Here is a 26595-nt window from a genome sequence, read left to right on the forward strand (position 1 = left end):
TCTAAAGCTATTTGAAATGATTTAAGGTCTTCAGGAACTTAACATTAAGGTAATGAGATCATATCATATAAATTGGGTGTTGAAAATCTTGTGGCAAAACAGTGTCTATCTGTTTGCTAACTTCAAAGCACATTTTAATTTAATGTGTTTTAATATATTAAGCCAACTGGCCAATAATGTAGTCCTCTATTTCTCAAGTACCATCAAATGCACTGTTTTCTTATTAAAAACAGAGTACTGGAAGAATAGATTCTTAAACTGAGTAAAAGATTAAAACATTAAATGTATTAATTATAAAATATTAAAGATGTCTACAATACACCCAAATATTAATTTTTTAATATATAATTAATTGACAAGGTCTAAGAGGAAAGAAATAAAGTAACACAAAAAGGTAGTAACACCTTAGCTTTTTTTAGTTACCTGTAGAAACCACATCTAAAATTAAATTATTCCCTATGCTTAACATAAGTAAATGCTTGTCTACTATCTTCAATAATATTTAATCAGGACCTGAAGTATATATCTTGAAAAGCAAAGCTTCCCAAATGAGAACCTTTGCTGGTTATTTCTGCGGAGGCAGTTTCACACTCACTTGTCTTTGTCAGCAGTAAATGCCCCTGGCCCTGCTCACACAAACCAGATCTCAGTTTGTTCAGTAAAATAACAATCTTCACCTGGGCTCCCTGAATCACCCATGAGCAACATGTAAGCAACATCCCCTGATAAGAGGAGAGGAATTAAGTCAAGTCCCAATGGAGGTTACAAACAACTTCTGTAGCAGAGCTGAATTAACAAATACGTGAGGAAGAGGCTAGCTTTGGGATATGTTTTCTTAGCCAGGTAATTCCTGCTTAGGATAATGAAAAAAGTGTAATCAAGGAAGGATTTGGAGGAAAAGGCTGTCCATGTGAATAAATAAAAAGTAATCCATCATCATATATTTAACCATGACTCATCAGCTGTCTTACTCTACCATTGTCAAGACAAAGGATATTTTTACAAGATATATTCAAAATACGTATCAGCTTCAGCTTTAGTATTATTCAAAAGGAATGCTGAGAGAACTTTATATGTGTGTGTGTATGCACTGAAGTAGTAATACCACTATAAACCTTTCCACAATGCATCACTGTCTTCAGAACAGCCAGAGAATCCTCTTGCAGAAACATTCTAAATCTGAAACCAATATTCACCTTCAAGGTAGCTTTAGTTGTCAAATACAGAATTTACGTAAGATGCCTTCCATTTGGTGGTTTGTATCATTATGTTCCCTTCTACAGAGTACATAAAGTTCAGATGACAACTTTTAGTGTTTTTAAGACATGCATTTGGATGCATGTGAGTGCAGTAACAGAGGGTGGCTAAGCATATGACATTAGAATCAGACCCATTATGTGCAGTTATCTGAAACCTACAGAAACATTAGGAACATGCTATGAAGCTGAAATAATCCTTCTGTTACAAGATACATTAAATACGTAGTTTTATGGGTAACAATTCTTAAAGTACTCAGAAGCTGCATTTATGGCTTACTTCCTCTTAAGCAGTTTTATATCATAGAAATAAAATAACTGAAGCTTCTGCTCTGTTTATCAGAACTGCTAAAAGTTTATCATTAGTATAAGCTAAATTGTTATTCAGAATGTCCAAGAAAATCTAGGATGGTCTTCTCCTGAGTCACACACAACATATTCCAATTTTGTCAACAGACAGTTCCCACTCCCTCTCTGAGAAGTTTACTTGTGTGAACTGAAGCACAGGGGATGTGGAAGGAGTAATGCCATGATGAGATCCAACTTAAAATGACAAAACCCTATACTTTAGAAAATATGTCAGGAGCCATTTTCAAAAAGAAATCCAGGCAAAAGTGGAAGTTTTTTCTTTACATATATATATGTAAAACTTATTTCCTCCGGCTTGATACAAGTCACAGGTGTTTTTTTGAAAGTCAAAATACAGATTCTCCATTCCCAAAAGGTCTAAAATTTGTTTCACTGCTTGAAGCCAAAGATTCATTTCTGCTGCAAAAGCCATCAAAACCCAGAATAAAGAGAAAAAAAGACATTCATCTATATATGGAGGAAAACACCAAATTGAGTTTTGTCACAATTTAAGAGTCAAAATAGAAATATCGCCTATTACTTTCTGCTCACAAAATGAAAATTGAGATCCTTTCAATCAATAGAATAAAGGAAACATTAACACAGTGAATTTAAATAACTAGGGAAAATACTTTATGATAATTAAGACTATACCTGGATGATCTATGCAAGTCTGCAGAGTACATAAACACTCATGACATAATGCCCAGAGTTCATAGTCTTTCAGAGGCCTACCATACCAGGACAACAGGAACTTTAGAGAGATCCACTGAAAAAAACAGTGAGGATGCAGAAAGTTATAAAAATTATCACAATTAAAAACATTTACTAATGCAATAAAAAATAAATCCTAATATAAAACATACTGAACTTAAAAAGTAACAAGAAAATAAATTTATTGCACTTACCAGTAATGAATTAATACTATTTATTAAAAAAGCACGGCACAGTCAGCTAACTATAAATGAAATAATTGTTTCTTAATTGCTTCAGGAAAAGTGAGCTGTCTGGAAGGTCTTTCTTACCATACTAAGGAAAGACTCATAGAATATCCACTGTGCAATAAACATATTTTATGATGAAACAACTACATAATTATAGGGACAACACCTAGACTGAAAAACAAAAAATTCAAATGATTGCCATCAACAAAACAGTCCCACATTCAAAACCTGATTTACCCTGACAGTTGCATTACAAGTCTTACCTTAAAGATTTCATCAACATCTCTTGTTCTTCTGTGAAAGATGTTAACAATACTGATAGAATTAATGACAGGTTTATTTGAAATCCCCACACGTTGTTTTGTTTTTAATCACTGGCTGCTCAAATTGTAGCAACAGCATTTGTTTTTCTGACTATCAATTTAGCTTTTGATATCTGGGATAACACCTTATTGCTCCATGGAAGCTTACTGTTCTTCACAGTGTCACAAGAGACATGCTTTACATTTTGTGTTTTTTAATTTATTATGTATTATTTTATTTTTGGGGGGTGGTGTGTGTTTGTGTGAATCTAAGAATTGGAGATTTACGGTAGTGAGCACACACCTTCCTGATCAAACCATGCTAATGGAAAAGGTCATGTCTAGTAGTGGCTCTTGACATCAGCTCCACTTTATGGTTCATCTACCAAAGGAACACTAAAATATTCATTGTAGGCAGAAACCTCTGAGTGAGAGCAGACCCAAAGAACTCTCTTTAAAAAGAGAACTGCACATTTTCTCTTGCATTTGAAGTCCTGAGAGAGTCAATTTCAGACCAAGTTAGGGAAAAGAATTACCAGAAGTAATTCAGGATTAACCCTGGAAAAAAACAAACATTCTGCCCTCAAAAAATACCCCAAACAAAAAAAACCAAAACCACCAATTAAAGAAAAAACCAACCAAACCAACCCAATAAAACCCAAACACAGAACTGAAGCACAGGAGACAAACAAAAACCTCTGAACTGTTTTGCTGCTTTTATATAAAGGTGCTCAGACACCTTTATATCCCAATCAGTATTTGTAAAATCTACACAGACTAAGGGTCTCTCCCACACACAATGGCAGTACATCATTAACTTTGACAAATCAGCCTCTGCACTGTCATTTACTAAAGTCAATTTTTCATCCTTTTACTGAGATGCTCTTTGGATTTTATCATGAAATACATAATGATCTGACTACTGCATTGAATTTCATAAAGCTCAACAAACAGAAATACCTTCAGTGCAATCTATGGAGAAAAGGAGGACGTTAATTTCTGTAGCTGAAACTTTGTTAATAGTTTTAACCAGAACACCTCCTCAAAGAACACAATACTTTAGGCTCATATTGTTTAAATATTCTTTGAAGATGAAACAGATAAACTACAGTTTTAAAACAAAATGTCAGGAAAGGTGTGTCAGGAAACACACCTTTTGCTTTACTGAAAATCTTTCATATTCTGCCTACCCCAACAGACAAAAATGAACTTGGTGCTATTATTTGCCTATCCTACATTGTGGCACATTGCAAAAATCCGTAACTTCAGCACAGCCAGATTTGAAGCCAGATAAGATTCAGTTTCATTCTCCAATTTTGCTATCACAAGCACCCTGGAGCGCAAAATTCTTTCACCCATGTGTTCTTTCACTCTATCTAGAAAAGTAAGCTCTTGAACTATCTGATAAAAAGCCATCAATCACACAGCAGGAAGGAAAAGGACAGATAGTCAAAAGAATGAATTAGAGAGCATATAGGATAGAGCTTCATACTGTTGGTAGATTTGTATCCCTGAGCAGCACTGCTTCCCCCTCCAGAGCACTGTGGTTCTCAGGTGCCTCAAGTGTCTTTGCTCACAGACACTGTACAAAGAAAGGAACAGTCAAATCTTCAAATTAACCCTGCACAGCTACCAGGAGTGAAGAGAAACCATAAGAGAAATTTCAGACTGACTAAAACATTAAGAAGGTTTTGGGATTTAGGAATTTTCTTCTAGTAAGTACACGCAAGTGCCAAATGTACCTCTGTAAGAGAATCCCTCCTCTTGAAGCTTGTATCTCTAGAGGCTCTAAAAGCTGCAGCAAAGAAAGATGGACTTCCTTTACTGCATATACAAATCACCTTTCACTCCAGGAGGTGATGAACGGCTAGCCAGGGAAAGAAGAATTTCTCAGTAAACTGGAGGCTGAAGTTTGTTATACAGCAGAAAGCTGCAAAGTATTTCTCATCACCTCTGGGATATCCAAGCTCTTTAGAGTAAGAAAGAAATGACAAAGAAATTTAGGCACAGCAGGAGAGTAAGAATAAATCCTAAGAGCAGCAGCAAAAGTTTATGATAAGACAGAAGTGTCAATGATAGATTAGAAAATAGAGGATGAAGATGCACCAGAAAAAACTCTATTTTGGAAGAAAAAAGTATGCAGGGAAAGCAAATCGTAGCATAAATGAGAACCACTGCCATCTACGGGACGGCCAAATCAAACTGGGTCAGGAAAAAAAGGATGCAGTCTGGTTACAGGTTGGTGAACTTTATTTAAATGTATATGCTAGCTGTTTCTCTGGCAGTCATTCTAAAGAAATAAGAAACCTCAAATATAATGTTGCTAGCTGGTATTTGTGTGCTAGTTGGTCTTCTGTCATGCTAATAAATACCTCCACTGCTATTGTCTCTTACTATAATTCACATCTCTCCTCACCTTGATCATATTAATTATTCCTGAACGAAATACGTGAGAAGGTCATTCTTCTAGTGTCCTAATCCAAATTCCCATCTTACTCCTCCAAAAACAGAAATGTGGAAGACTTCAGATGAAAACTGAGGGCTCAGACCTGCTGGGCCCTTTTGCCTCTGACACCTTGCAGAAGTCACCCCTTGTGGTCAAGGTACGTGACAAGACATGTTTCACCACACCTTTGCATTTGTGGTGAAAAATGCATGCAGTCTGGTTCAAGGAGTTTTCAAAGGAAAAAGAACACACTTCTCAACCTATGGCTATGAGATAACTTTTATTTAAGCCTCAATCCTTAAAAAAAGCAATTTAATGCAATGCTCCTGGTACCTTACCTCTGTGGTATTTTAACACAATGCACGATCTAACTCCACTGAACCTTGGTTTAGTAAACATATAAGTGTAAAACTCCTTATTTAGGCATGTCCCAGGTTTGGCTGTTCTGGTTTGTAATGTGCAAGTCTCTGATTCATGGCTATTACTATTTCCTAAAACTTAAAACTAAAATCCCCACTCAATCATCAAGAAAAAAAATCAAAAGTACTGGAAAATGTATGATTAATTGCTTTTAGTCAAACCATCTGTAGCATGCATTGTTACTTATCTATTCACATATTTTAGCAAAGCAAGCTCAAGACAACTCTTCAGCATTTTTAAGTCCACTTCATTTAAACCATTAACATTATTTTAATATTGCTATTAAACTTTCATTATTATATTATCATCAGTGAAACTGCACTAAAGAGGAAACAAAATTATGTCTCTTTCCAAGTTTTTTTATGTTCTAAACCAGACCTTTTAATAACAGAAATTATATTACCCATTTTTTAAAGTAAGAAAATGTTTTTCACAGCATAGAAATTTTGTCAGAAAATACAAAAAAAGCCAAATGAGCTATTACTGCCTATATCTACATCCTAGTGCCATTTGGTTGATGCCCAAAGATTGCATTTTAAACCTTTCTTGTTGGAAAAGCTATGGTTTTTTGCAGTGCTGTAAAGACTGTTTAACAGATCTTCTACTTAATTTTTGGTACCAGAATTGTAGACCCCAAATTTAGTAATGCATTCCAACTATGCAAACATAATCTATTTTATGAACATAATGCTGACATGTTTTAAATAGCCAAGGCAAGATTTTCATCATTCTTTTCTTAGCAAGTATTATTCTGGGAACTGACAACTTTTCTTTCCTTCATGTTATTTCCCCAGTGTTAAAGTGTCAGCCTCTAGCTACATGGCTTTTCACTTCTCTCATGCTTGACAGGGTATGAATGACCAACAGAAAACAAACTTGCATTTGCCAGGTTCCCATTAACCCTTCCCAAGCAAAGGCCATAGCATTTAAATCACAGAGAAACATTTAAAAGGATTAGAGATGAGACACACCTGATTGGAATGAAACTGGTTAGAGAAATAAAAGATCCCCACTCAAACTTGAAGTGAAAAATATTTATTTATGGCATGCAAAACTATAAAAATTACTAGGAAAATCCTCACAAGATACATTGCAGTAGCCAGACAAAAGCAAGCAAATATTTTTAGTAATGCTTACTAGCAGTAAAGCACACAACAATAAGAAGCAGTGTTTGAGTATTAGAAAAATATTGTCCACTGGAGAAGCACTGACAGGCAAGAAAAACTGTCTGTTCTCCAGAGTAGACAAGGTTGATCTTCAACCGGATGGGGCTGGTATTGCACCTTCTCTAAGCAACGTGAAATACTGAAAGGGAAGCTGGAGATACCATTCTAAAAGCTCTGCTTGCTGCAATCATGCTGATCTGTTAGAGAGAACGCAGCAAAAAGCAGCACTGCAAATCCTCTGAGGTGTTTTCTATTTACCCCACAAGGCAGAAATCACATTTATTGGGGCTTCACACTTCTTGTGCTTTTGCAGTAAACGAACAAACTCAAACTTGGGCTTTCTTAAAAAAAAAAAAAAAAAAAAGTATTTGGTAAGATTCTGTTGGGATGTAAGGGATAGCACAGTATAGCCTTTTTTTTCCTCAGTTGTCAGGAGGTAACACAGACGCAAAAACTGCTATATTTTGGAAGCCTGAGGAATAAAATCTCTTTTCCAAAAGAAAAAAAAAAGGCTGAAAACATTAACCCACTGGATTTCTCTAAGAAGACCAGCAATAAAGTCTGCTATACAGTTCAATGACTACTAACTATGAATGACTTTCCTTCGGAAAACAAAGGATTACAAGGCTAGAAATTCAGCATTTCAGGAAGCCATTTCAGAAACCTAGGTGTGAATATATTTAAAGGGTTTTTTTTTCTCCCTACAGCAGTTAAATAATCAAAGATTTTATTATGTTTGCTTTTTTTTGTTTAAGACCAACAAGACTTTTCTGAATAGAATATTTTTATGTGACAGAGCCCAAACATTTGCTGGAATCATTTACTAAAAAAAGAGAATATACAGCATGAGTCTATCCAACATTTCTTCTATTGAAAAGACAGCTATAAACCTCAGATATAACAAAGAGCCACTATGCTGCTGTCTTCATTTCAGATGCTATGTATTACAACACTGCTTATTAGGGTACCTGGAATAAGAGTTACCTTGTTTAATTCACAGTGATCATCCTATGAATTCAGTGGGAGCAGGATAACCTCACTGTTAGTAAGAGCCTACTTGTTTGCAAGAATGAAATTCTATTCAGGCTGAAAGGACACTTTATTTAAATTGCTGATGAAATATTAGAAGAAAAAGATTTCAGAAGAATGGCAGAATAACCTGAAAATGTGTTTTGGTTTACTTTTCTGTATGTCAGTCTCAAATGCTGCTGCAAAAAAGCAAATAAGATTTGTAACAGCTTTTAATTTCATGGAAGAATTTTGGACAACTATAATTCTGGGGAAAATTATTTTCCTAAAACCACCTTCATGCACCCAGACTTAAACTTTTGCCCCGGTAATCCAGTAAGGAGAGGATGTAGGTCTTATTTAAACTTTTTTTTCCTCCTTATGATGGCAGGAATAGAAAAAAAAAAAGGATGTGTGTACAATAAATGGATTATTTCTCAGAGTCTGAAGGGTACACTTGCAGGATATAAAAACTAAATAAAGGATTCAATATGCATACAATAAATAACCCCCTTGGAAGGCAAAACCATGCCATGTGGTACTTAACCACATTTACTATCCTCCTGAACTAGGAATTTAATAAGCACACCTGTTGAGGAAGAAGAGATAAGAAAAAGAAAAAGGGACAAATTCCTCAATTTGCTCTAGTTTTTGAGCTATGATGAACCAAAAGCTCTTTATACAACTGATAATTCTAGGTTAGTGCTCCAGTGGAGGTGTTTGGGTAAGGTAAAAAGAGGGACAGAGACTGAATGTAACCCTAAGTGCCACTGTAGGGGTTGGCTGCAAGATGGGCTGGTAGGTAAGGAGAGCAAGGCTGACTTGCCAGTAGACAAGCAAGGAAAAAAATCCAACATCTTCACCTAAGAATAATTTCTGGAACCAATATGTGTTAAGTTTGTGCTGCTCATTTTTATCCTGCCATAACAAAGCAGGAGAAGGATAAGCAACCCTGCAGTTTTAGCCAGCAGCTCTCCTACCACAGGGATTGTGTTTACACCTCTGAGTGTGGCACAAGAGAAAACCATCTAGTCAGAGACCAAACTTGTCCACCCTGAGATATGTAATTTGAGCAGAGAAGAGACCATATTACAGTTATCTATCAACAAATTCTGGTAGATTCTCTCTCTCTTATTTGGCTACTCATAAAGACTTAACGCATGAGACAACATATCCATCATATTGTGCACATATTTAAATTCTATAGTGAAACATACATAACAAACAGAGACGGCAATTTAAGAACACAGAACGAATATAGCATAGGTACAGTTTCCAAAAACTTAAATGTACATGTAAGATTTAAAAAAAAATGTGGACTCTATCCTCCTGAAGCTGATGAGATATTGCCATTGATTTCAATGAGGTCACGTTTACATTCAGGAATTCTGCAATTTTCATAAGCACCTGGGAGGCTCATGGCAAGGTAGTGAAATTTATGCATTGAGAGTAACATAAAGAGTTAAAAATGCATGTATGCTTTGGTCATGTTCTTTTACAAATGTAATCAGCTATTAAGGAATGCTGCTCTAACACACTAGCAAGTAGACTCCATTTATAAAAAAAATAAATTAAAATGGAAGTTGATCTTGAAACAGCATAAATTTCACTGTAGCACTTTAATTTAAGAGGAGAAAAGGATCACCATGTTTCCAATATTAACTCTTAAAGTGTGCAGACTAGCAAAATTCCAGTTTCTGGGATGCTAAAGGGAACAAGGGGGAAGAAATCACACAGCATTTAAGTCATCTCATCTCCACATAAGTGACTACAGCAACTATATAATGAAGACTTTATTTTTACTACCTGCTCATTACTTTTGATTTCTGAACCTCTGCCTCCACAAAGGTTATCTTCATTATTATTTGCACTCATCACACCGTTGCTTAATTCTGGTGGCCTAATTAGGTTTGATCCATGTCTGGTCCCACTGGGTTTTGTTGTTAACACTGAATCCATCTTGTTAAAATGTGGTACATAATTTTCATTTGACCCCTGAAAAGTTTCAGAACAGTCTTCCAACACCATGTAGTTGTCTAACATTTTTGCTCCAGCAATTGACTGATTTGGGCCTTTTAGCATATCACCTAGTTTCAGCACTTCAGAGGTAGCACCAGAAGAGTCTTCTTTGTGACCAGATGAAGAAAAACTCATCTTTTTACCATTGATAAGTGACATATGTTCGTCTAGATTCAAGCCAGACACTTGTGTGCATACACATGGCGCTTCTAAATGATGATCATCAACTTGGTGATTCTTTGATTCTATTTCTGGTGGACTACTGACAGCAAATGAATTGAGATTTCCCTTTGAAAAAGCAACCTCATTATTATTGTCTAGAGGTAGTGAATCTTGTGTTACAAAGTGATTTTTTCTATCTAGTGGTCCACTGTTGGTTACAGAAGTAAAAAAGTTATTTGTATCTGTAAGTTCGAGTGGTAGCTTTGGAAAGGTTTTCATTTTTCTCAAAGAACCTTTCTTAAAAAGACCATCTCTCTCCAGGTCAATAACACATGATTTTATGTCCAAAGCAACACTAGCAAAACTGTCAGTATACACTGCGTGTTTGTCCTCTTCTTTGCTCTTTTCAGTTTGAGTTGCAAGTTGAGAATGTTGAGTTTTCTCATTATCCAGATCAATTTGCATTTCCTTTAAACGACTTTCTCTGCCAGTCACCATGGTAACTACAGAAGAGTTGTTATGACAGGCAGTTGTCACCTCTTCCACTGCAGACGAATCACCTACAATGTTGCTTTTCTCATTTGAATATAATTTAGATCCCAAACTTCTCTGACACATTCTTCCCTTCCACATGTTATCACAGACATCTAGATACAAAAACAGATGCTTACATTAAATGTGTATTTAAACCTTCTAATCTCTCCTTGTAAATCTTTATATTGCTTTTTCTGTCATTGCTGTTACATATCTTTAGTATGTTACACAAATTCTCAATTTCTGAACAAATCACTTTGAATCATAAGAGACAATTTAAATATATTATGTCAATTAAGAGTTGCATGTTCCTGTTTCCCCATCACCAATCTACAAATATTTAGTAATGATTTGTTGTAATCTAGAAAGGAACCTATAACAGGAGGTCTCACAAACACTGTCTTTGAAAAAGCATTAGATATGTCAGGCAATCTAAAGTTTCAGACTAAACACATTTTAAGGTTACCTTGAGAAGCACCGAATGATTCAATTGAAAGAACTCTTCTTCCAACAGCAGACAAGCTTCGACAAATATTACTTGATGAAGCAATCTTCATTTTTTCCTCACATAATGACAAAATGCTCTAGAGAAAATTAATGTTAAATACTTATTTAATAATGAATAGATTTGTGAATTTTGACTAACATGAATGATGTTAACTCCCACAGTATATCTGAATTTATATGATGCTACAAAGGCAATCTTTTTCTCTAATTCTTTATACTATGTGTTTCTATTATGTGGTTGAATTAATTTCTTGTTTTTACCATGGGCTATTATGAAGTCATTTAATACAATTCAAGTTTTAGCCTACGGTTAGAACATCAAGAAATACTGATAAAAATTATCTTAAATGTTATCCTTTATGAGTAACATAGTGAAAATGAAAAAAAAATAGAGTGTTGATTACTTTTTAAAGCAGCCAATGCTTTGCTTGAATTTAGTGACATAGGCAGGATGATGAATGCTTTTATTACTGAAATTACATTAAAATTAAACCCTGAATCTTTAAAAAAGTGTGAAATACAAGTATCTAATAATCAATATTCCCAATTAGAGAAAGCAATCATTATCAGATCACAAGAAGCAGTACTTTGTATCTCTAATCTGCAGCCTGAGCACCATTTGATGGCATTAGCATTGGTCTCACACATAATTAGCTACAGATATTCACACATTTAAAAACCTGTCCCTTTGGGCAGGATATAGAAGAGAGCTGCCTTTCCAAATACATCCCACCATTTGCTCAGTAACTATTCCTAGATAAACACTGATGAGACCTCATACAGCTCTTAGGAGATGCTCTCACTTCCCCATTAACCCACTCAACTACTCCTCTGCTGTTGTGCATTGAAGGAAGGAATTGGCCCTGTTGGTTCATTTATGGGATTGAGGAAGGAGAGGAAAAAGGGAGACAGGTATTCAGCCGTGCTGAAGTCTCAAAAAATGCCTAGAGAAGTCTAGGGGTTTTCCCTCCAAATAGCTCCCACAACTGTTCACCCAAGAAAGTGTCCAGTGGAAAAGGAACAGGAAAAAAACACAGAGTGACCCTTACATATTACCCAAAACCTATTATTTTTTGGGATGAATTAAACAGTTGGCAACAGCTTTCAGGGTCTACAGACCACCTGGAGATGACAGAGTGCTATACACTCCCTCCTCTGACAACAGTAAATGAACAGAAATAGAGCAGCTGACCAAGATGGCTCTGTAATAGGTACAGTCTCCTGCTTGGGCAGTCCTCAGTCAGGGAGCCAGTATTTTTTACTTTATAAAAATGAAGCTGTTAATTCTTCTGTTGCAGCAGTCTTTCTGCTAAGTACTGATCATAGGTGCTATACCATTTAGGATATACACTATCAGCTCAGGAAAATGAAACACCTGTGCCCTACCCACCCCCCACTCCCCCCCCAAAAAAAATAAAAAATAAAAATAAGTATATAGCACTATTCTGAAGTAGAAGAACTGAAGCCAAGAAAAATCACATTGCACAACTGTTATTCTCTGGTTATGTTCTCACACTCTGCAAAAACATTGAAGTTAAACTTTGGCACATTAATATCAAATAACTAACTATCAGGTAACCAACATTTAGAATGTAAATTGTTTTAAAACATCAGCTTGAAAAATCCTATATAGTTTCAAATTCTTTCTAACAGCTAAAGGTAAAATAAGAGGCTAAATGGAATAAAATACAAAATCCAATAAAGCTATCTAAGCCTTTATGTATTTACAGAAAACCTAGTTAGCAGTAATGCTTTGAACATGCCAAGGAACAGAGGTTTCCTGGGGCAGGGTCCAAACATCCCCTCCTTAAATGCAATCCAATTCTCACACAAATTTCACAGCATAATACCTGTGCTTTTATTTCTAATGACACTCTGTCTCTCTGTAAACCAAACATTAAATGGGAAGAAAACAGTTAATGAGAAAATTTAGATCCATCAATGTATTCACCCAACCTTCTTAAAAATCCAAGCACTAACATCTACATCTACTTTTTAGGAGGTATATCCATTAGAGTGGGAAAAAGGATGAATTTCTGCAGAATCAGAGAAGACCTCAGCTTTTTTGCAAAACCTGAGTATACTGCTTATCAAGACCATCTTGAGAATTACAGAGACTAATGAGATGAATAGAAATTTTATTCTAGCACACATATAGAAATATTAGTATCATTTCTTTAAGAACAAAAACCTATGTAGGGCAGTTTTACCTCAATATCAGGCCTATTTTCAGGATTCTCTTCTTGCATTTGTTCCAGCAGAGTGTGCAGATCTTGTCCAAATTCTGATTCTGTCTCAGGTTCTACAATATATTCTATTGCTGCTTTCAGTGTTGCACCCAAAGAATAGATGTGTGCCTGCATGAAGATTAAAAAATATACATTAAAAATCTTACAAATTCTATCCCTTCTGCCACCAGTATTTTAAAACCACACACAAGCTTACACCATTTTCAATTTCAAGGTAATGGTTTATTGGAAAGGCGGTTTAATTTAAACATGATGAACAAAACCGGCTTCAGACCTGCTTTGGCAGAATACACTTGTTGCAAACCAAAAGAAATCTTGTGGGGTCCAACTTGAACTCTTTTATTCCCTTGTCAATAATCACTACTACAAGTATTACAACCAGGCTACAATTAAACAAAATTGAGAACTCTGTATTTGTGTAAGGATTGTTTAAGTTAGAAGCATGCTGGGAGGCTGAAGGACTGACATTTGTCTAAGCAAGGAAACGAAATATTAATTTGAAAAAATCCCTTTTATATATAGCAATATTTATGAGTGCTATCAAGCACAAAGAAAAGGAGCAGAAAAAATATAGCATAATACCACTTGTCATTGAAGAGACTTATGAAAGCATTTTTAAAAGTACTCCATGTTTTCCACCTCTGCTTCTCTTAAAGCCCACAACCTCGTGGTGGGTTAAAGTTAGGTGAACCAGCAACTTTTTAAAATCCAGTGCTAATCCAGTAGATTTCCCACACAACACAGCAACCTCTAAATTTTAGAAATATCTTGCTTCTTGGGGAAAAAAACCAAAAAAAAAAAAAAAAATTAAAAAATTAAAAGATACCTTTTCAGATCTGCTTAAGTAATGGTATTTTATCCACGATGGTCTGGATTTTATATTCCATTCATACAACATATTTCAGTAAAATTCATAAGCAAATATAAATGCAAGTTTGAATAAACACTTCAGCATAGCCAGGAATTCAATTGTACTGAACACACTGCCCTCTGAAGTTTACAGATACATACATAAATAAAATAATTACTGCACCTGAACATTAAATTGGTTTTAATGCATTTGCAATACACTTTATCACCTCTTATCTTAGAAAGGAGACTGACTCAAAGGGCAAAAGTAATTTCCTTTGCTCACCCCAAACTTTCTCATTAGGGTGTGTTTTTGTCTCTAAATTGTATGAATTGTACTTCTTCCACAGGTATGCTTTTAGATTTACTTTCCAGTGAAGCAGGACACTGCCATGAAGGGCAGTGTAACACCACCTACCAGGAAGAGCTGTGTGTGTGAGGTGAGATTGGACAATTCCTCTCTTCCCCTCTCCCCTCCATGCCATCCCCAAACCAAGAACACATAAACCACTGCTGACTGCTGGTTCTGAAGCCTTGATTTATTTTTGGGACACATCAAGATTTGGACAAGCATCAGAAAAGCAGACTATATGCCATCTGATTTAGATAGAAAAATATTTTTCCAAAGCAGTAATTTCAGTCTCAAGTTCTTCACTGTTACACAACTTCATCATTAAGCAGAAGAGGAAACGGAAGAGTTTTGAGAATCTCAGAGGAAGTAAGACAGGAACTGTTATGATTTTTATTTTCATTTAGCAGAAGAATGAAGGCCATTCATTTATTCCAAAACTAAGGGTTACTTTTCCCCTGGCCCCTTCTCCTTGTGCCACATAAACTACCCTAACCCACCCAGTGGCAGCAGCCCTATTGAACCACACACCCTTGATGGATCAGAATGCTTTTGGGGTTTTTTTAGAAAGATGAAACAGACCATGTTGGCTAAACGATGCAAAACTATGAAGCCCGAGCAAATATGGAAAAAAGGTGATGGAAAAAAGATTTCCTTCATACACACCACTACCTTGACTCATACTTATTTCATCTGCAGAAACTGCACCCCACCTAGACTAAGAACTATTCACAAAGAAAGTACAATTCCTCTAAGTAAATGCTTAAAGCTTGATGGTTTACAGTACATATAAGTTAACTTAATACAAAATTAACTAGGTAAAACTAGCATTACTCTAAGCCTGCCCAAGACTGAAGGCCTGAAAAGGTAACTGTAACTGACAAAAAAATGATTAAAAAAAATAAATCTAGATTCATAAACTTTAGTATATTTCACTTGGTGGAAGATATTTAACCAGAATTTAATTTAACCAAAATTCCTTCCAGAATAGGAACTTATGTTTTTAAGGTTTTTTTCTGTAGACTGTTTCATAAACTTCTGAACAGTGAAGAAGTGTACAGTATAGAACTTATTCCTTAATTTTCATATTAAACACCTTTTTCAGTAAGCGATGTCATTTTCCATTTCTCAGTGGACAATATAAAAGAAAACTGAACATGAAGTAAAAAAAAAAAAAGGAAAGAATTTCCTGACATGCAGGAAAACTAGTTTTTTAGATAGCCATTTTAAGCACCATACCTTGTAACTAATTTATGTGTTACAACATTTATAGGTAATTGGACACCTTTCTCAAGTTGAGACTTACTTTCATGTAAATCCCCTTTTTACCTTTCCCAGTTCCCTGAACACCACCACCCTCACCCCACAAGACAAAGGGGAAAGAAAACCCAGCTATTTAACCAATTTCCTGAGCTGGCAGTGAACATGGGTAATATTTAAGTTAATCCACCATAACATTAAGTCTGTTCAAACTGGAGCAATGAGAAAATGGGTTTGTGATTATCCACTAGGTGGGGCGTTCCCCAAGTTAATGCATCAAAATGCTTTTACTGAACTGCACAGCTGGGCTTAGGAAGAAAATTGAACTTTCTGGGAAAGAAGAGCAAGATGGGTATATCCAATAAATAATGCAAATTCTTAAGCATAAAATACCTAATTCTTTCTAGAAGTGACTGCTCTCAATGAAAGCAATCTCACAAGCAAGACTTTTCAGACTGCCCTATGGAGAGTAACAAATAGGAAAGGACGGGAAACAACTTTTCCTCAGGCCAGCCAGAATTGGGACTGAATTGGCTGTTAGGAATTTTATTAAATAATTGAGGGCTTTTTTCCTTAATTTCTGAAAAAAACCCAAACAAAACCACTACCACAAAAAAAACCAAAACCAAAAACCCAACAAAACACTCTTCACAATAAACCCCCTTGCACCCATGTGTTTTAAACGCAGATAAGGAGAAAAGCTTTTTGAACGATAAGCATTTTGCATTACATAGTAATAATTTAATAGCTGACAAATACCACGCATTTCCAGAGAGATCCAAAAGAAAAACCAAACAAACCCAAAGCAATATCTTCAAAATTCCTAAGGAAGCTCAGGAGTTAAAGAAAAAAATGTCACTTGTTACAAAAATATAAAGATCATGCCAACAAGACTGCACCACAGTAAGGATGCACCTTCAAAAAGGATGGGAGGAAAGGGAGGAAGTCACATCAGAAAGCAGCTCTCCAGATTTGTTCCTAGAGAATACATATCCTCTTAGCCCAAAGCCAGCAAACATAACAAGAACTGTAGGTAAACCATTATAGTATGCATTACTGGGAAGGCCATCATGGAAATAATGTGCCCTTTAAGAATCCCAATGGCAAAACAACAAAAAAAAGAAAGATGTTTGAAGTCCTTCTAATAAAAGTCCTTCCTTCAGCAACATGCTGAAACAAGGGAACTCATATTTCACAAAAAAGATTTGAAGGTCATAATCATAGAAGTAGCTTCAAATCAAAGTAACTTCTAATACTAGAGTGGTATCTAAGACACAAAGACATACGAAAACAGAAAATCCCAAAAAGGTAATTCAAAAGGTGAAGACACTACATTTTTTTCAAATGATGAGTATTGGCACTGGAAGCACTTACCAAGGGCAAGGAAAGCTTCTGCCATCATGTTATAATTTCATACCATGATTGAAATACATTCCAAAAGACTTCTGCAAGTTCTAATCAAAAGTTACTTGCCTTGCTACATGCCATTTTAGAACTATTTAACACCAGAGGAAGTGAAATCAGAGAACAGTAATGATCTGCTCTAGTTTTAAAATCTGCCAATCAAAAGATCGGGAGAGAAAGTAAAAGCTCCAAGTCTACACAGAGAGAGTGACAGAGGCGTTGTTGTATTACTGTTTCACAGGGCTAAAGAACTGAACTTCTCAGGAACTCACATTTGCAGACAAACACTACAGGAAAAAGCTGACAAAAGAGCTTTTGAATAGTGACTGCACAAGCATGTAGCAATTACGAATAATAGCCATTTATATTTTGTATTGAGATTTCACTGAGTTCAGAATTGTAGGTCTTTCAAAGAACAGAAAAAGACAACCCATAATATAACTAATACTTCCTGAAAAATATTTCTGACTAAGTGACAAGTTACATAAATTGTGTAACAATTCTTGGTTTTGACATTCTTATCTGATCCTTATTTTACTTTGTGCATTTTTCTTTATTTTTAAATGGAGATTGCACAGATATAGATCCTTCCACCCTTTCCATAATTCAAAGCATTTAAGGGTTCCATAAATGAAAGCTTCAGTATAATTTTAAATCTCAAAGTTTTATGAAGAAATTCAAGATAATGCTTGAGAAAATTACTACTGGGAGAAAACATTTAATATTTAGCTATGTAGTTTTTCTATGCAGACACACTAAAGTGAACTATTTCTATGCAAAAGAAGGTCAGTAATAATCCTCAGAGAGAAAACAAAAGGGAAATAGGCCTATTATTTTCAATACCTTCCTTCATTACAAATGGACTACATGCCTTCCTGCATAATTGTAATTACTGGAAGGTGCTGTATTAAATATTAGCTTTATGTTCATTTGGCACTCAGGATGCTTTGATAATTAGTATGCAGAGTGTGCTAGAAGTGCTCAGCCACTGTAGACTATTCACAAAACATAGAGTCTAGCTTGAAGTGGTTAACAAATGCTGGAATGTGCAGTTTGCCCCTTCTAACTACAGTTAACTTCACCTGAAAAAACTTGCTCCCCAAAAGACTTCTAAAAAAAATTAGGCCCAAAATGCATCTACAGGTCAGATTTTCTCACAGCCAAAGTTGGCAGGTGTTTTAACTCTCAAACTGTCTTTTAACTAACCTATCAAAACTAAGTGAAAGCTTTTGAGTTTGTTTATGTTGTTAGGCAAACATCAGGTCATCAAGACACAAGCAAGGCTTTGTTACCTAGTCCCTGCATTTTACTGCTTCTGGTTTCTGGTGACCTCTATTTGCATCATCCAGTTTGAACTGAGAAACACTACCTAGGCTTCAACCTAATCTTAGTCCCATAGCTGCAGGCTCCTGTAACAGTTCATGCCAACTGTTTTATTTCCATGAATTTGTCCAAGTGTCAACCACGTGCAACCTTTTTGCATCTATGTTTTGCAGCAAGAATTTCCACATTTTACATGATAAAAAGGCAGTATTTTGCTTGAATCCACCCATGTAGATCTCATGGTTGCCACCCACTTCTTAATTTCTGAGAGCTGACACTCATTCCATGGCTCCTGCCATAGCACACCTCACAGATTTCTAGCAGAGCTTCTCCCTCAGGGCATTGTCTTCCAGGCTAAAGAGTATTGCTTGAAGTAATTGTTTCTTTCAAGAATGCTGTTTCACCACCTGGTCCTGAAAATTAATGTTACTGGTAATTTTGTCAGGTTGGTCACTAGTCTATTCTGATACTCTTAATTGATAATTTTTGATAATTCTCCATAAAGAAGAGTTGCAATGTATGAAACTACTGGAGGGCCTACAAGATTAAAATATGTTAAAAAAATACATAACTTTTTGGCTGCAGTTTTCTTTGAAAAACTCTTTTGTATCTTATTCATTTGCAAACATTGCAAACTTTAGGTAGCATTTCTGTGTTTTGAGAGATTTGAAAAATGACAGGTTTTCATTCTTTTGTACGGTTTTTTCAGACTTTTAGACTAACCTCAGGGGGTTTCTTTTCAGGTATTCTCTAACAGGAGATACATATTTTTTAAAATATAAATCATAAGATACATTTACAACCGTCTCTGTGCTACCTGCAAACATTATTTCAACAGCAATAGATTTTGGCTTTCCATATGACTCTGTTGATTGTTGTCCAAAAAGTAATTTGTAATCACTCTGAAAAGAAATACTGTCAATTCATAGCTACATCCAGAAATGAAGAAAAAAAAAATTTAAATTTTTCAAATGGACCTCAATACCGTTTCAAAAAGCTGTTGCTACCTTAACTACTGTACTAAAGACAGACGTATCTTAAGCCACTGACTGTTAGCCTGGTGAAGATTAATTTCCCTCTTGGAAGTCACGTGAAAATGAACATAAACAGAATCTTGAGCAAATTTAAACCATGCTATTTGAAGGAAATTACTCATGTACTTGCAGAGTGAAGACACAAATTAAGAACAGGTTTCTTACACTTCCATCCCACTTTTCAGCTCCCTTAATCACGAAGATCAGGCTCCCCAACATGGATGAGTAGCACACCAATTGACTCCTCTCCTGCACAACTCAATAAGTATAATTATGACAGGTAAGGAAGAATACTGCCAAAAAAACCCTGCTGAAAACCTGAGAGGTTTAGATAGCAAAAGTTACTCATATTTCTCTAAAGCTTCTTGAACAATGGTATTTTTTAAAAACTCCCTTTGAAACATAGTTTTATGTGTCACAGCTCTCCTTATGATTTATCAGCCATTAACCTCCTTACTTTTAAGTTACTTGCCATAGGTAATTCATTTATCACTTAATTAAGTTAACACAACTTATTCCCTGTAGGCATAGAAACAAGCAAGCCTGAGAAACAGTTATATGCATGCTGAGAAGACTGGCTCTGTCTTCTCACAACTGTGGAGGCCTTTTTTTTTCATTTTATAGCAAATACGATGTTATTCATAGTACTGAAGTTCATTATTTAAAAAAAACTACATTCTTTTAATCTTAAACCTAAGATACGGTGCCTACTGGTAAAGTCTGTCACTCTGAGTAATGCTTTCATATTCTGTATTGAGGGACACTTATTACACATTTAGGAGGTAAAAAAACCTAAATTGTAACACTTCCAATTAAGAACACTATGGGCCAATACACTAGAATAGCATCCCAGTTCTTTTACCATGACATGAATCAATGACATCCAGACTGAAACATTAAATATTCATTACCATACAATAACCAGTTAACTCTTCCTCAACAAAATAATCTTTGTAGGTTTCTATTTTTTTTTCCTATCAGGATCACATATAAGATGAACAGCAAAATGTAAAAAGCTGGTCAGACACTTCTGTATTTACCCCTCTGCATAATATCTTGTTGTGACAACATTTAAAACACCAATTTTCACAGAACAGCTGGAGAAGCACCCAAGGAACAGGTAGCTCTCATTGTATAGTACAGGAATGTTAACATTTGGCAGGGGAGGGTTGGGGCTGATTTCGGACTGCTTATGTTTTTAGTTGGATTGTTTCACATGGGAACGTTTTCTGCAGAATTAAACCTTGCTCCTTCTCTACTCAAGCACAGAAGCAGTATTACAGTTGAGAGAAAGAAGTTTGCTTGGGATTTTTGGTTGTTTTGTAGGGATTTTTTTTTGTTTTGTTTTTTTGTTTGGGTGTTTTTGGCTCTTTGTTGGCTTGTGGTTTTGAGAGAATTTTGTTTGGTTTTTATTTCCTTGGGTTTGTTTGTTTCATTTTTAAACTTGGTGAAAGAGCTGAAAAGTTCAAGGACCCTGGTGTATGTATATACTACAGGTATATGTATGTATAATCTACAAAGAGATTAATTCAAGCTTATCTAAGAAAACTTAAGTCGTACTCCATACATTTCCCTCTGTCCTCTGCTTCAAAAGCATATTTGCAGTTATTCTTCCAAGGTCTCCTGAAATGCTGTAACTAAGGACACTGACCTGTAAATGACAACCATATTGTCACAATCCTGAAGGCTCTGTTGACAAAATCTCAACAACCTAATCCTCTACAACCATCTAATTCACGGTGGAAACTGAACTAGTCTTGAAATTTTATCTGGAGATTAGGAAGGCATTTACCATCTACTTCTAAGTCCATCATTTCCTGAACCTTTCATAGTGGTATTTATGAATGTTCTCATACACTGGTGAAGTGGCTCTATTCTCAGTTCATGCAAATGGTAAAAACTAATTGCTATTGTTTCAAAGAGTATGAATTATCCAGATGCAGAGGAGCAATGATCTTTTAGTGACCTGAATATCCACGTAAAACAGACAAAATTAATGATAGAGGAAACTTTTTATAAAAAGCAATGATAAGGAATAATTCCATGTTGCTTTTAAGGGTTCAGGCTTACATTTCAACAGCACTGTTAACCATTCTAAGGAGTATTTACTCCTCCTGTATGAAAATAAGTGGAAAGTACCAGAGAAAATTAAGTTCTGCAAGTAAGAGCAGTATGATGATGGATCCATCAAAGAAATGAGTTTGAATGGGCAGTACCAGAAACTGACAGATAATGATACAATGACTAAAGAAGATGCTTTCTCAGCTATGGATGATGTTATCAGTACTAATGAGAAGAATTTACAAGGAAGAGGCTGGAGACAAACAACTGATCCAAAACATTAAGAAGCCCAGAGATTTATGACACTGTGCATGTGTAACAAGAGAACACAATCTCTTCACTTTTCCATGTTTTTTTGCCCATGACAGAGACTATCAATAAATTTATCCAACACAGCCCTTCAGGCTTCAAAAAAATTAAGTTTCACCTAAAAGAACCACCTGTTTTAAGACAGAACACAAAGTCCTCTCATCACTCCCAATCTTTTCCTCACAAACCAAAAGTTCTTAAATAAGATAACTTAAAAATTCTTTTGTACATCAGGGTATAATCAGAAATCTTATGGGAAAAAAATATGTCTTAACTTTAATAATGCTTTCCTATAGGAATCTTGTAGCTGAGTAAGCAAGAAATCTAAAACTCTAAGTTTTCATTGACCAGGTTACCTGTACAGTCATTTTTCTTCTAAAGACATTTTTCTGCCTAGATGACAAACTGTTTCCAATAAAAATAAACAATAAATTGTTTCAAATTTAGAGGCAAAACTGTAGAAATACTGGCAATATGCTCAAAATGTTTGCTAGCAAAGACCAATATGACAACTTTGCAACCCCAGCTTCAGGACCAAGCAACAAGCTGTAGGTTTTTGAGGTACAAATTATAAACTTTAAGATAGCATAGACATTAAAAGCAAAAAACAAAAAACAACCCAAAACAAACCATCAAAGCAACAACAACAATGAAAGACTGATGTAAAAAAAAACCCTCACATTGGCCTCATTCCTCCTTTTGTTAACTTCCTGTAAAGCAACTAAAGGGTGTTTGCTCAGCCCTAAGTTTCTGAAAGGAACCTCAGCTGGGAGGGTGATGTAAAAGCAAGAATAGGAAGATTCCATTTTCTCTTCTATAGCACAGCAGAGGCACAGGTAACCAAATGAAAGTAATTTATTTTTGTCACTGAAGGAACAGACAGCTTTAAATAACACTCAGAAGATCGAATGGTTTAGACTACAGGAGGAGATAAGTTACCACTTGCTGATGACAAGCCTTGCTGCTGTTAGATAGAATTAGTCTCAAGGGGAGGCTACATGAAACTAAGGGAAACAGAACTGAACAAAAAAGGCACTAGGTGTTTCAAAAGACTTGCTTCCCCCGTCAGATAAACACAAAACCAAAAACCCCTCTCAGAGAACATATAAAAATTTTCTTTTTCATCCTGCACTGAGAGCTAAAGAAAGAATAGAACAATAGAGATCATCTCACAGTATTCAAAGCTACTGCTTTAAAAGACTAGCAAAGTCACAAAGACAAGACTTTCTTTATACTGTCTGCTGTTTGGATTTGGGAGAAAGATGAAGGCTTTCACATTTAGAGAAGGACCAACAGCTGAGACATGAGCACTACATCAGTAATGATCAGCTACTGAGAAATACTGAAGCATGAAACTGCTCAGTTTTCTTCAGCAGGCCTGACATAGATATATACATAGATATATATACATATATATATACACACACACCCCCGAACCTTTCTTTATCTATTCTGCAGAACACTTTCATTTGACACTTCAACCCATGCATTTACATGTACATAAAGTATTTGTAAGTATACTGCATTTATCACTCCAACTGCCTTGTCACATTTCACAGGAATAAGCTATATGAATCTTAATAATTTAGTATTCAAAAACTATGTAATAACATTTTACTTTGTATCTTTTCTATTTGCAGCAGTTCTATCACTTCATGTACATTTGTTTAAGGCTGCTGAAACACTTGGACTTATTTTATGTAATATAAATCAACTACAGCCCACTGAGAACTGCAAGTTGACAGTCATGACATTCTAACAAAGACAGTGACAGCATTCCGCCTTTTCCAGTTGTGATTCTCTCACAGGTGAGAGATCAGCACACCCCAATCCTGTCCTGAAAGATAAAACAAGCTCTAAATGAGACAAAGAGGCAGTAACCCATATTTCCTCCTTCTCTTCAAGGTAGTATTTAACTCTGTATCGCTTTTTCAGTTCTTTTAATTTCTGAAGGTTTTAATCCTGCTGCACAGAGGCTTCTGAGCTACTGCATCTTATCACCTCTAAATAATGAAGAAGGTCATTAACAGAAGTATTATCCAATCTCCTTTAGATTAAAAAAAAAAAGACAAGAGTGAAAATTCACTGATTTCTATTACAAAGGTTCACTAGAACAAGCAAAACTGAATAGCCACATTATTAAAAGATTATAAATGCAAGCTCACACATGGTGGACATCGGTCCTTCATCTCACTGAAAGCTCATATCTTAGAAATGTGGTGTTCCACGTCAATGAACCTCTGTGTGAGACTCAATGGCAGTTTTGTGATGCAGACAAATAGCTATTTGAAACTGGTTTGAGACAGCCAATGTTTTTAACCTGAGGCAATCTTGTATTGTAGTGATAGAAGTAAGGCTATTAATGAACTCAACAGTATTTAACTATTCGTGTTGAGCCTCCCACTGGTCAAACTTCAGAAGTCTAACACTGTACTGCTCAGGGCAAGAAAATGAAATAGGAACTATTTTCATCAGGAAAAAGGCTAAAGTTCTTCCTATTTAGAAGGCAAAATCAGGGCAAATTTTAAAAGCAGCCTCAAATGCATATTTTTGCATCTCAGTCTCTTCCTGTCTTTCAAGAACAGAAAAATTCACATTCTTTGCTGTTTTCTACAGTATGATGAGTAGAAAATTACAAAATTTTTCTAGTCTTTATAGTCCAGATGTCTCTAACTGAGTTCTAGCTCAAGATTCAGCAAGAACAAAGATGTGGCCAATGCTTGCAGTAGCAAATTCAGGCACACTTCCATCTTAGAGGAAAAGCAGAAACTGAGAGATCTTTCAATCAATGCAGGCAAGTGACACCTTCAGTCATCTGAAAACTTACTGAGCACAGTTACATCACATGTCTGCATCTGCATTAAGAAAAGAAGTGCAAATGATAATAAGTGTACTGTACAGAAATTCACCTTTTCTTGGCAGTTACAGTATGGATCATAACTCTAAAGTGAAACTCCTCTCTCTCCTCTCAAATTCTTAGCAGTACATTTACCTAGAGCACCATGGTAATGAAAGTCTGTAAGGAGATAGCACAGAGGCAAAAAATGAACATGAACAGATAGGCAGGAAATTCTCTATTTTAGTTCAGTGCTGTCCTGGAGCCCAGCAGTACCTGCTCGGCTGCCTTTCTGCCCTTGTACTGCAACCATGCAAACACCTGGAAGAGGACAGGAGAGAACAGGGGCACTGGCCTATTCACTGCCACTCCAACCACTTAGCAACAGAGTTAACTTCAAGGTCTCTTCAGACACTCAGAAACTACAATCCTTCCTCCAAGCCCACAGGATGCAACTGTGGCAGCACAGTCACCATGGAAAGTTCAGCTGCACTTCACTGTCAGTACCACAAGCCTGTTTCAAACCTAATTCCTTCTTAATCGTGTTTGTCTCTAAAAAGTCTATTTTACACCTCATACTGAAACTGAAGGGCTAGTTTTCCTAGCTAATTCCTTCCAACTCTCAACAGTAACTGAAGCTGGTGCTATTAATCCTACTTAACAAATGGAGAGCAGGTCAAGAAAGAAGGCACAAGCCTAAAACAAGTCTTAAATCAATTACTTTTCAGTCTTGTGCATTGTCTTTTGGACAAAGCTTTAGATCTCTTGCTATTTGAAATTCCAACTAGAAACAGACATGTTTAATAGTGTTGTTACAGACACCAGGACAGTAATGCATTTCAATCTGCTTCCTGTGTCTATTACCCTCCTGTGCTTGTGAGCACCAGCTAAGTTTAGCAACTTATTAGGCTGGAGTCACAATACCATTAGAGGTCTGGATCAGTAATTCACCAAGCAGGAAACAAAACATCTCTTGTTGAAATAACTGCAGCTATAATTGAAGAATTTTTTTAAGAACAGTTTAAAAAGGAAGAAGTCATTCAGTAGCCATCCAACCTCATTGTGTGCCATCCATTTTAGAAGCCACAAAATAGGTTGCACTCAAATCAACCAAAACCTCTGGCTGACATAACTATTTTAAATCAGCTGAGCTTTGACACTGGAGTAACAGCTATCAGAGGTCATCCTGATCATAACTAGTAGTTACAAAATGAATTTTTTCTCTTTATATTGAAATTGGACAGTTTCAATACAAACATTACTAGCCATTGTTCTAAACAAAGCAGACCAAGCAGCTACAAAAACACTCCAACAAGGAAAAACCAAGTCAGGTCATCACCAAGGAAGAAGCAAGCAATATTACAAGAGACTTGACACCTGTAAAAAGGGCAGCTTATTGTTATCAAAAAACTTCATAATACTGAGAAAGCACAACGAGCCAGGAGATGTATATAAAGCACTACTATCCTGCTATTGCAATAGTAAAAGGTTACAATAGGGGTGAGGGGATAGACAGAAGTCTCAATACTTTTGGAAAAGAAAAGAACTTAAAATATTAACACCACAAAGGAAATGGCTAACTTGAAAAGATTACAATATTATAAAACCCTTGAAACAAGTACATAAGCATTAACCCACTCCAGGTCTCGGAAACTGCAAAAGGAAAAACAAGCAGAGATCAGCATGGAATGCTTGGCAGAAGTTGGTCTGGTACTAAAGCACTTAAAAATTCAACCAAACTCTACACACGGTAATAGGTAAAGCTTTGACAGATGTCTGACCAAATGTACACAAATCTCAGAACCAAAC

At 35.8% G+C, this 26595-nt stretch overlaps 1 protein-coding gene across 3 annotated transcripts in view; it reads right to left on the bottom strand.

Annotated features, from left to right (window-relative positions):
• Positions 1–26595, bottom strand: part of KNDC1 (kinase non-catalytic C-lobe domain containing 1) — a 58055-nt gene that overhangs the window by 21233 nt on the left and 10227 nt on the right. For 2 of the 3 annotated variants that reach the window (XM_015633523.3, XM_033515622.1), the window contains exons 4-7: positions 13323–13469; positions 11072–11189; positions 9697–10718; positions 2259–2373 (exon numbers count right to left, since the gene is read on the bottom strand). In XM_015633523.3, coding sequence (XP_015489009.1) covers positions 2259–2373; positions 9697–10718; positions 11072–11189; positions 13323–13469 — 1402 coding nt within the window. The remainder of the gene's footprint in view (positions 1–2258; positions 2374–9696; positions 10719–11071; positions 11190–13322; positions 13470–26595) is intronic. The other variant, XR_004498105.1, reaches the window with a different exon arrangement.

The sequence above is a fragment of the Parus major genome, chromosome 6 (assembly GCF_001522545.3).
Source record: "Parus major isolate Abel chromosome 6, Parus_major1.1, whole genome shotgun sequence".
Taxonomy (NCBI): Eukaryota; Metazoa; Chordata; class Aves; order Passeriformes; family Paridae; genus Parus; species Parus major.